Source organism: Mesocricetus auratus, unplaced genomic scaffold (assembly GCF_017639785.1).
Source record: "Mesocricetus auratus isolate SY011 unplaced genomic scaffold, BCM_Maur_2.0 Super-Scaffold_100011, whole genome shotgun sequence".
Taxonomy (NCBI): Eukaryota; Metazoa; Chordata; class Mammalia; order Rodentia; family Cricetidae; genus Mesocricetus; species Mesocricetus auratus.
This window is the reverse complement of record NW_024429195.1, coordinates 42,148,734-42,161,180: the sequence shown is the minus strand read 5'-3', so window position 1 is coordinate 42,161,180 and position 12,447 is coordinate 42,148,734. Positions and strand designations below refer to the sequence as shown.

The window sequence follows — 12,447 nt, the reverse complement described above, 5'->3', positions numbered from 1 at the left end:
AAATTTTAATTTCTACAATTAAGCTACAAAACACTTGTTTCCAGTTCTTATCTTATTTTGTAATATAGAATTTCTAGTACAAGCTTAAATAGATGTGTTAAAATATAATGTTAGAGCATCTCTGTTCACATAGTTTTGACTCACTAGTCCTTTAACTTTTGCTTTTATATGTTAATTGAGATTTTTTAAAATATGCCTATTACTCAGTAACATGAGTAAATATTAAGCCCACACTGAGTATTACTCACAACATCAATCTCTCTACTTTCCATCTTATACCTTTTAAATCCATTTTCCTCAAAAAAGTACACACGCTTACCAGCCATCAGCTCCCAGTCACCTCACAACATGATCTCGGAGCATCTTAGGCACGCAGCCTTTGATATTGAAATGATTGCCCAAAGATTTGACTCTTATACTATTTCGTGAGCTTCTTAAAGAATGAAATGATTTATTCCTATGCCTATCATGATACCAAAATATGATCAAATATATTGAATAAAATTTATCAAATATATAAATATGGTCAGAGAGCTAGAAGAATACACTTTAGTTCATCTACTTCTATATTTATTAAATACCCCCATTAATAATTAACACAAGGAATTATTATCAAGAATCAAATTGAGCTAATGAGTACTCCAAACTTGTCAGTGCTTCACCTTCTAATTTAGTTCTTTGTATTCAGATTTGTGTTTTGTGTGGCTCAAAGAACTCCACAATGCCTCGCATTCTCAGAGAAAATTTCAAGTTAGTGTATGTAGTGAGGTAACCCACAGCTTCTTTATTATTTTATTACTTCTTTGCAGAGTATATGTAAAATACTTATCAAGTTGAAGTTTGATGAACACTTAATACATAAGTAACAGTGGGCCGGGCGTTGTTGGTGTATGCCTTTAATCCCAGCATTTGGGAGGTAGAATCAGATGGATCTCTGTGAGTTCTAGGCTAGCCTGGTCTACAAGAGCTAGTTCCAGGACAGCCTCCAAAGCCACAGAGAAACCCTGTCTCAAAAAACAAAAAAATAATAATAATAACAGTGAAAAAAGAGAAAGCCAATATATTTTTAAAAATAAAATTTGTCATTTTGTGAAATATCCAAACTGTATGTATAAGAGAAAGAAAAATAGTAGACAATGTCAACATTAGATTAAAAGTTATTTAATAAACACAATAAAGATTAAAATATTTTAAATGCTGTGAAACACACAATGATTACATGAAATAAAATATTATATATGGGAAGAAGGAATGATTTATAAAAAGCTTCTGCCATTTCTAGGACATCCACATGTCCAAGAATTTAAGGATTACTGGAGAGGCAAAGATGTTATATTTCATGAAGATGAACTGTATACTAATAGCATGGTTATTGTTGATTGCAGGCTGCTAATAGCATTGTTATAATAGTTATGAAAAAACTCATTATTGGCCACAGGAAGTATGAAATCAATACTCAAAACACTACGGGTGGAGCAGGAGAAAAATCAAAGAAGTGATTTTTTCTTGTCAAGAAGTTTGCTTAGAGCATCTTTAACATCTTTGTTTCTCAGAGAGTATATCAGAGGGTTCAACATAGGTGTAACTAGGGAGTAGCACAAGGAAGCCAGCTTACTCAGTTCAGGAAATCTGTTAGGGGTGAGATACATGAAGAAGACAGCACCATACAGCACACTCACAACACCCAGGTGAGAGCTGCAAGTGGAGAAGGCCTTCTTCCTTCCCTCTGTGGAGCCTATCTTTAGAACAGTGGACACAATATACATGTAAGAAACAACAATGACTATGACAGTCGGTAAGATAATGACGCTGGATAAAGAAAAGGATACTATTTTATGTATGAAAATGTCAGAACAGGAGAGTCTCTGAAGTGGACGACTATCACAGTAGAAGTGGTCAATAGCCCGAGAAGCACAAAAGGATAAAGTAAATGTCATGCTGGTCTGAAGAACAGAGCTGATGCAGCCACAAAAATAAGAGCCTGCCACCAGCTGAGCACAGAGACGTGTAGACATGTGAACAGAATACAGGAGAGGGTTACAGATGGCAATGAAACGGTCATATGCCATGGCTGCCAAAAGAAATCCTTCAGCCACAATGAAGAGTGCAAAGAGAAAGATCTGGGCCACGCAGCCTGCAAATGAGATGGACTTGCTCTCAGTCCAAAAGTTGCTCATAGCCTTCGGCGCAACAACAGATGAATAGAAGAGGTCAATGAAGGAGAGGTTGCCTAGGAAGAAATACATTGGTGTGTTCAGCCGGGGATCAGTCATAATAATGGTCATCATCCCAATGTTTCCTAGAAGGATCATGGCATACACAAAGAGAAAGAGCAGGAAAAGGAGGATATGGAGCTCAGGGCCGACCCTGAAGCCCACAAGGATGAAGTCAGTCACTCCTGAGTGATTGCTTGTTCCCCTGTCACCCATGGAGGAGACCTGATGAGAGGCACAAGGCAAAATAAGCAAACTCGTAGCTTGACCTTGCCCTTACAAATAGCTGCCACAAGCTAGAAAACCTTGAACTTACCTTACCTCTGCCTCTTGATTTGTGGCTTATTTTAATTGTGATTTCTCCCTGTGTTTTGCGATTTCAATATAAAAAGGGGGCCTATAGCATAATAAGAGTGTAGAACACTACCAAGGAATACTATTTCCATGGCTGTTTTAAGTGTTGAAAGTAGAATATTGATTAATTTAGTAAATAATTAGATATGTAGATAATTGTAAGTCAAATTAAACTTTTCAGGCCAAACAGGAGTAAGATAACCAAGTAGAGAAAGAGCCTGAAGTAGTCATATAACTAATTTTAAAAATAATGTATTTTTCACTTTTCTTTAATATTGTCTACAGGCAAGAATGCATACTATTTTAATTTTAAGATTTATTGCTATAAATTGATAAAGGGTTATTGCTATAGCTGTGTTTTAACATTAAAAATGAATGTACTTTACTCCCCCTTTGGCAAGACCTTTCTTGAGATCAAGTCCAAGTGTCCTCTGCATATTTACTATCAGCACAGCATTCTGAGTCTGGTAATAGGAATTAATCATTATAACACATACCTATTAGGCTTATAGGAATAGCTGAATGATGTGAGGATATGATGATTCACAATGAGTGCATTATTCAATAAACATATGTCATGAATTTGATAGTTTATAATATCAAAAACATTAGTAAATTTATTACTGAAGAGATTCTACCTTGAGAAAGGAATCCTTCCCAGAATAACTAACAAACAGGAATCAGCTTGTGGCTTTTATAATTTGCCGAATGCAAATGTTGCAAAAGTTTCTTTTATCTTGTGTAGTACAGTAGTTTGTCAGGTTCTGTTAAAGATGAAACAGAACTATGATACTTCACTTTTTGATGTTGCTTGTTGCAGGTCCACAAATGGCAAACATAAAGTTAATTATCAGTGAAAATGACTTTGAGACTAAGAGGAATCCACCCTACAAATGCATATCATTATGGCACTTTTAGAGTAGACCCTTCTCAGAGAAAGGGTCATTTATATCCCTTGTGACTTTATGGATTAAACCGCCCTTTAGCTGTTGAATTCTTGAAAAATGTCTGAGGTCTTTTTCAGAAGAGAACAAAGGTGAATTTCTCAGTGATGCTCTGTCAGAGTTCAGCTAATATTGGGGAATTGTGTTATGCAGCCTCCCTTTGCATCTTTGGATTCTCATACATTTATAAGGAAGAGAGATTGGCTGTCATGTCTAGATGAGTAAAGCCCCTGACCACGTGGTGTCTCTTGTAAGTCTGCCAAAGAGTAAAGCACAGTTATCCATGAGGGCTTTGGACTTGGAATAACAGGGCAATGTTTTCAAACAGTTACAACAGTAAGATTTCTTTCACCTTCTGGGAGACAATTCTCCAGAGAGGGAACGAATTGGGTCAATTATTAAGACATCTATGTTCCAGAACAACAAAGTCCAAGAAGAGTACAAAGAATCTAGATTTGGTAATACAAAACTGTATCAGGTGTAAAATACAGAATTTTATCCTTCCTTCTGTGAATCCTTTTAGGTGGACAAATAAGATCTTCTGGTAGTAAACTCTACACAGAAAAGGAAACATTATCAGTTTACCCTTATAACACAAGTTTTTATAAGGCAGGGAAAACAAATATTAAAGGAACAAAATCTTGGTCAGACTGACAAAACTAGTTTCTGTCCTCTTCCGGAATTCCATTCACTAAAAAGTCTTCCTGATTTCAATTACATCTTGTGATATGCTTGGTGATAAATTATATAAAAATAGAGAATAGTGTATGGGCAATGTCTAGCAAAGGCCATCTAGTTCATCAGTGACATTTAATGATGACTGAGTATAATTAAACAGGTTTACTTCTAAGTTTAGATACCTTAAAGTTGTTTATCCAGCTAGAATGTTGCCACATATTAATTTAATGCTTTCTCATAAGTTGCATATCTCAAATAATTTTAAGACCTAATATTGGCAAAAAAAATCATAATTTGTGTTTTAAAAGTTAAAGAACAATATAGATGCTATAAACATATCACAAAAAAACAGGAAAATGAATGAGCAAAGTAAAGAACATATTGGTACTCAGGGAGTCCTAATATGTTCAGCTAGTCAAAAGCTCCTTCATAAATGGAAGCCATAAGTTGACTTCTAGTGAAACAAGGTAAACTCTAACACAAGACATTGCAATCCTATATTTGTTTCCTTATCTGAATAGGGTCAAGTGGAATCTCTTGCAGTTTGTATTTCTCTGATGTATATTGTATTGAACATTTTTATTGCTGTAATAAAATTTCTCAACAAAAGCAATGCTAGAAAAGATTGATTTACTTTACCTCACATTTCAGAGTTAAAAATCAGGCCTTCCCCTTTAACCATATTAGTGACTACCCTAATTGTCATCATAGAACTTACATCCATAACTGATGGAAGCAGATGCCATGACCTACAGCCAAGCACTGGGCTGACCTCATGGAGTTCAGTTGAAGAGAAGGAGGAGGAGTCATATGAACAAGGGGAGTCAAGATCATGATGGGAAAAACCACAGAGACAGCTGAACCAAGCTAGTGGAAGCTCATGAACCATGGTCTAACAGCTGGGGAACCAGCATGGAACCGAACTGGACCCTCTGAAAATGGGTGAGAATTATATGACTTGATCTATTGGTGGGAGGGCCCATGGCAGTGGCACCAGGACCTATGCCAGGTACATGAACTGGATTTTTGGAGCCCATTGGCTATGGTGGGATACCTTGCTCAGTCTCGATACAGCCAGGAGAAGCTTGGCCCTGCCTCAACGTGGTATACCACTTCGTTGACTCCACAAGTAAGGCCTTACTCCCTCTGAGGAGTGGATGGGGGATAAGAAGATGAGAGGCGGAGGGGAAGGAAAAAGGGAGGGAGGGAAACTGGGGTTGGTATCTAAAATGTAAACTTTTTTTAATTAAACAAAAAAAATTCCACCTTTGGGAAGAAGGAATGGCAGCAGGAACTAGAGAATCATTGCTATTAGTAGCTTGCTTTCTCCTTTTTATTCAGAAAAGGATCTCAGTAAGGTGGGTTTTCCTGTCTTACTGAATATAATCTAAATAGTTCCTATTCCATAGAGTGTCTTAATCTGAATAATCCCTTACTAAAATACGCATGGCTTGTCTTGTAAATAATTATATATCTAAGTTGGGAATGAATAATTCCATTACAGCATGGTTACAATATGTTTATTGGTCAGCTGCACTTCATATGTTGAGATTCCTGTTCTTATTTTTTATTTTTTCACAGGTATAAACTCTCTGTCAGATGTGGAGATAGCAAAGAATTTCTCTCATCCTGTAAACTGTCTGTTCACTTGATTGTTTTAGGTACTGTTCAGAAGCTTCTTAATTTCACGAAGTCCTACTTTGTTTTCTATGCAACTGGTTTCATTTTTCTGATACTAATTTATGATTGTAACAGTAAGCCACTAGGACTTGGTTTAATCTTGTGTTTGTTTAACAAATAATTGTACCAGGTTCTTCCTTAGAGCACATGACTTTTCTAGGCACAAATTCTTAGCCTGATCATGATGCCAGGTATGGATTTCATATGGTGGGCCAGATCTAAATCTAACCTGAAAATTGACAGGATTCACATATGGATAAGATTGATAAACATTCTTTCCTTTGGTAACATGCACAGCACCTTCCAGCACAGTGAAAGCTAGCCAATAGGGATGAAGTTTCTATGTGAATACTAGTCTTATTCCTCCATGATTTATGACTCAGGTATGTACTCTCTTCAGCGATATGGTCTTACTACCAACTTATGAAGTGCAACCAAGAGCATTAGCAATAGTCTGTAATGTTCAGGGACCTCTGGGACCTCACTGGCCAAAACCATTTCTGGCATTATGATTTTTCTATATATGTGTGCATATATCTTAGTTCACTTCTATAGTAGTAGACTTTCTTAAGATTTTTTTTGAAAGGACTATAGTGTTAGTTGTCCCTAACTGTATTCCCTCTTCTCCCTGGCGGATAAAAAAAGCAATATAACTCCTTGAAAATTAATAACTCTAAAACAGTCATATTGCCTTTTTATCTCCCATGCTTTCTCCCCCCACCCTCAGGTTTTTGTTGTTGTTGTCATTGTTGTTATTTGTGCAACTGGAGTAAATTTGCTTATTGATCTTTCTATTTTAAATAATCCTTATCTTTTTAGTGAAAGTATTTGAGATATTCAAGTGGGATTAGGCTGTTCAGAAATTTTTTTCCTTTGTTAGATTGGAGTTTTAGGTCTTAGGTCAGTAGTTAGATTCTTATTCTCAAACACATGCTCACAGTACCATATTCAATCTAGTATCGCCTGAGAAAAGAATATCCTTTATAAAATAAATCTTCTTTTCTCTGACACATGAGCATCTTCTGGTTTTCCATCTATATTTATTCTCACCTAAGTATACATAATTAACATTTAGACACTAGGATCTACATATGAAAGAAAATGTTTAGTGTTTGTCTTTCTAAGCCTGGGTTACTAGAATATTTTCCAATTTCATACATTTCCCATAATGTAATTTTTCCTTGTAGTTGAGGAAAATTTCATTTGTACTTGTACTAGATTTTAATTAACCAGACATCTGTTCATAAACATTGAGGCTGATTCTATTTTCTTGCTATTGTGAACAGCAAATAAAACGGATGTGTTAGGATGAAGAGTCCTCTTTTTCTTTTTGCTGTGTTAGAGATTGTAGCCCTTTTCATCATTTGCCTCAGTGTTCTATTTTAAAATTTGCTTTACCAAAAACTCAAAGTTCAGAAATTATGCATTTAATTTGATCTCCATTATTTATTGTTGCCTAATATTACTGACTCCTTTGCCTTTTGGTATATCCCATTTCTTGCTGCAGCCATAAATCTGATTAACTGGAGATTTGTGGAGATATAGAGTGCTTGGTATAAGTAATTTAACAACTTCCCCTGTCTCTGAATTGATATATCTTGATGTTGTTCTCACAGCCAATAGTCTTCTACAGCTATTTATTTTGTAGTTATCAAGCACTTACATGGAGTATCTTATATTAATAACCAATTTTAGCAGAAGATAACTGACTGCATACAAATGATTTATAACTCACTACTCCCCTATATATATACATTCTATATTATTGTTACAAATTACATAATCTTATAATATATTTATTATTATATTTATGCAATATCTTATTGAAATTTTATGCTTTGGGTTTTTTCCTTTTTTATTCAAATTAGAAACATGCATGCTTCAAATGTCAATCCCAGCTCCCCCCTTCTCCCTCCCAGCCACGTTCTCATCCCCCACCCCCCAGCCTAATCCCCACATCTTTCCCCAGGAAGGGTAAGGCCCTCCTTGGGGGGGATCTCCAGAGTCTGTCATTTCATCCAGGGCAGGACTTAGGTCCTTCCCCATGTGTCTAGGCTGAGAAAGAATCCCTCCAGGTGGAATGGGCTCCTAAAGTTCATTTGTATGCCTTGGTGAACACTAATCTCAGAGATTTCTGAGGTCTCTTCACTGACACTACATTCATGGAGTCTGGATCAGTCCCCTGTTGGCCTCTTAGCCATCAGTCTGGGGTTCAAAAGGTCCCCCTTGTCCAGTCAGCTGTCTTTGTGGGTTTCACCAGCATGGTCTTGACCCCTTTGCTCATCACTCCTCCATCTCTGTCACTGGGTTCCTGTGGGTCAGTTCAGTGTTTAGCTGTGGGTATCTGTCTCTGCTTCCATCAGTCACTGGATGAAGGTTCTAGGATGTTATATAAAGAAGTAGTCTCTCCGCTATTACTTAGTTTTCCAGTTGGTGTTATCCTGGTGTCAGCTCTCTCCTCAAAGCTATAATGACTCCAACTATTATGGTATCTCTCATCCTGGTCTGCTCTATTCTTACCCCAACTCAACCTTCCTGCTCCCCCATGTCTTCTTTTAACTTCTGTCACAATACAGTTTTTTGAAGCAGCCACTGTGGTATTTATAATATTGTATATTTTCCAAATTCAATTCTCTAAATGTAATCTCTACTCTTCCCTCCCAAAATAGAAGTCATGAATAAACACAATCTCTCATAACTGAGCTGAACCTACCTGCTCTTTTCATTCATTTGAATGAAGCTGTTCTTGACTGTTGTTCCTTCCTGATCTCAAAATCACAGTGTTACACTTTGTATAGTCACAATTTTGGTATTGAAAGATAAATTTTCAGCATACAAATTTGAAAATATCACAATTTATTTCTTTGTCTTATGTTGTTACAGAAGACAGTGCTACAAATACAAGATCAAAAAGATATACCAAAGTGTGACATCCTTCCTTTGGCCCCAATTTCCTAATTTCTCATCATTAAAAGTCAGGTTAAGCATAGGGTACCCATGTATGTGCTCACTATTATCAAACCAAGGAATACCCCTTTTGTTGACTTACTGGGAAATCATTTGTGTTTAATATTGTTGTTAAGTTTTGTGTTCGCTTTGTGGTACAGAAGTTCAAGCTCGGGGCCTCCTCATTCATGCCAGACAGGCATTCTGCCAGTGAGCTGAGGCAGCTCTGCTAGCTTACTTTGGAACTGTCACTTTATCACTATTAACACTCATGCAATTTCAAAAACTAGAAGACACAATTCTTTTTGGAACCCTGTCTTACTAATCAGTTAACTTTTCTATGTATATTCCATGTAGCTTTTAAAATATTCCATGTTAAAAACACATGTTTTTCAATACAGGTAAACATTGCAGACTCATGACAGAATTTTACTGATAGGGCTAAATTCTTGGCCATTTAAATTCTTCTGATGCATTCGTTACCTAAGAAGACTTTCAATGACCTCAACCACAGTCCTCAGGTATATTACTTGGTGTTTCTTAGAATATTGTTGGCACAGCAGTATGATTATTAATTGTCTAAGGATTTAATTCATTAATCAATTTAAAACTCTCTAAAAAGTAGACTGACTTACTCCTATGTTTACCATAATGCCAAAATACTAACATGGGTGTTCACCAAAGTTTATCAAATGAGCAAATATGTCTATGTGGATAAAAGAGTAAATTTTAGAATATGTCCTATTTTGATGACTCAATTACTTCTAAACCTCTATTAAGTATTCCCCAGTAATAATAAAAACCAAAATAAAATTTAAAATAATAATATGTAGAAAAGGATCATTCAATAGTATTTTCAACTTTCTGTCATCTAATTTACTTCATTGAAATAGAATCAAGTAACTAGCATTTTATCAGAGCACTACACAATGCCCACAATGCTTTGAGACAATTTCCCAAATAAATGTTTATAGAAAAGAATATTTATACTTTGTTTCTTCTTATTATCAATTTCCTCTAAGTATAAGCTATTTGATAAAGCTGAAGTAGAATAACTAATTAAAAGTGCTAATGAAATTATAAAATCGAAAAAGTTTCATTTAAAAAACATTATCATTATAATACAAATAGAAGGAGAATGAAAAAGATAAACACCAATTAAATTATTGTTAAAGGGTTATAGTAAGACATTAATATTCTTCAATACTATAATATATATACTGATTTCGTGAAGCACATTGTCATTGGAGATGTGATAAGGGAGCATAATCAAGAATGATTTTCTAATGTCTACAGATCCAAGATTTCAGAGAAGAAAATAAGTAATATTTCATAACGATTTATTGCATAAATTCTACTAATAGCATAGGAGAAGAAATATTGATTATAAGGGGTATGAAATAACACTCAAAACACTACTGGTGGAGCAGGAGAAAAATCAAAGAGGTGATTTTTTTTGTCAAGAAGTTTGCTTAGAGCATCTTTAACATCTTTGTTTCTCAGAGAGTATATCAGAGGGTTCAGCATAGGTGTAACTAGGGAGTAGCACAAGGAAGCCAGCTTACTCAGTTCAGGAAATCTGTTAGGGGTGAGATACATGAAGAAGACAGCACCATACAACACACTCACAACACCCAGGTGAGAGCTGCAAGTGGAGAAGGCCTTCTTCCTTCCCTCTGTGGAGCGTATCTTTAGAACAGTGGACACGATATACATGTAAGAAACAACAATGACTATGACAGTTGGTAAGATAATGACACTGGATAAGGAAAAGGATACTATTTTATGGACAAAGAGGTTAGTACAAGATAATCTCTGAATTGGTCGAGTATCACAGTAGAAGTGGTCAATAGCCCGAGAAGCACAAAAGGATAAAGTAAATGTCATGCTGGTCTGGAGGACAGAGCTGATGCAGCCACAAAAATAAGAACCTGCCACCAGCTGAGCACAGAGACGTGTAGACATGTGAACAGAATACAGAAGAGGGTTACAGATGGCAATGAAACGGTCATATGCCATGGCTGCCAAAAGAAATCCTTCAGCCACAATGAAAAGAGTAAACAGAAAAAACTGAGTCACACAGCCTGCAAATGAGATGGACTTGCTCTCAATCCAAAAGTTGCTCATAGCCTTCGGCGCAACAACAGATGAATAGAAGAGGTCAATGAAGGAGAGGTTGCCTAGGAAGAAATACATTGGTGTGTTCAGCCGGGGATCAGTCATAATAATGGTCATCATCCCAATGTTTCCTAGAAGGATCATGGCATACACAAAGAGAAAGAGCAGGAAAAGGAGGATATGGAGCTCAGGGCCGACCCTGAAGCCCACAAGGATGAAGTCAGTCACTCCTGAGTGATTGCTTGTTCCCCTGTCACCCATGGAGGAGACCTGATGAGAGGCACAAGGCAAAATAAGCAAACTCGTAGCTTGACCTTGCCCTTACAAATAGCTGCCACAGTACATGGGTCTAAAATCTTCCTTCAAACTACTTCAACTTAAAGTGAGCTCAACCAGCTAATGTGGACTCTACATAGTATTTTCAATTTAAATTTCTAAAATTGGTATAATTTAGTATTTCCCTTAAATATACAATTCCTTCATCCTAAAATGTCTGCCATGTTCACTGTACCATATATTCCTTTGCTATTTTACACATTAATTCCAACATTATGAAACAATGACAGGAAGTGTGCATAGAGTTTAAGAAATGCCTTGCAGGTAACAGTTTACATAGTCTGGGTTTACAGATACATTCACCTTGGTATTCAAGTTTATAAGAAATTGTGGCTTAACTTAGAGTATCAGTGAATAATTCTACAACTGTGTTCGTGAAGTATTTAAAGATGCATAAGTTCATATTTGTGTTCATATATATGTATATACCTATGTATGTATGTGTATGTGTGTGTGCATTTATATAAAGAAAAACAGAAATGACACAATGACAAGGGAAGAGACTACTTGGAGGGAGAAATAGGGAGAGGGTTCCAAAGGGAGCGAATAGGAAGATCTGGACATGGTCAATGTGGTATACATGAAAGAATTTGTATGTTAAACCAAACTTATAGTGAACATGTGACAATAAAAAGTGACTGATTTATTTTCAGTTACCTATTATGTTTAACTGTCTTTTGTGGATCATAAAAGCTTTGAATTCTGATTGAATTTATATGCAACTTAAAAGGATATGTGTAGTGAATTGCCAAAAAAGAAGCTTAACATTCATTGTAGGATTTTTTTTCTCTCTTAAGTAGACCATAAAATTTCATTTAAAAAATCTTTCTTTCTTTAAGCTCACAGTTCAACATTCTTTAAGAAAAATGTACAGAAGTGTTAAGAGTTATTTGGCAATAGCTACTGAACAAAATATCTATATGTGACAGTCTGGTTACCTTCTATTTACCCTGCATATGACTTTATATGTCATTGATTCCTTTGTAAGACATCACAGACTTTGAAATCCCTGTATTAAAAATAGTCCTACCTTTTTCTTTCCATTTTGAACTACGAGTCATTCAATATGGCCAATAATAATTGTAGCTAACATTTGCGTGACATTTTTATGTCAACACTTTCTAAATGTGTTCATAATAGTTCATTTAATATATTACAATAATACTACATAGATACTG

The 12,447-nt window shown here is 35.8% G+C and overlaps 2 protein-coding genes across 2 annotated transcripts; both read right to left on the bottom strand.

Annotated features, from left to right (window-relative positions):
* Positions 1-1,487: 1,487 nt before the first annotated feature.
* On the bottom strand, positions 1,488-2,462 carry LOC101835864 (olfactory receptor 9K2). Its single transcript, XM_005079669.4, has one exon. The coding sequence runs from the start codon at positions 2,427-2,429 to the stop codon at positions 1,488-1,490; it is 942 nt and encodes a 313-aa protein (XP_005079726.2). The 5' UTR covers positions 2,430-2,462.
* A 7,760-nt stretch (positions 2,463-10,222) lies between these two features.
* Positions 10,223-11,227, bottom strand: LOC121143349 (olfactory receptor 9K2-like). Its single transcript, XM_040755211.1, has one exon. It carries the CDS (start codon positions 11,192-11,194, stop codon positions 10,223-10,225), a length of 972 nt encoding a protein of 323 aa, XP_040611145.1. The 5' UTR covers positions 11,195-11,227.
* Between the last annotated feature and the right edge of the window lie 1,220 nt (positions 11,228-12,447).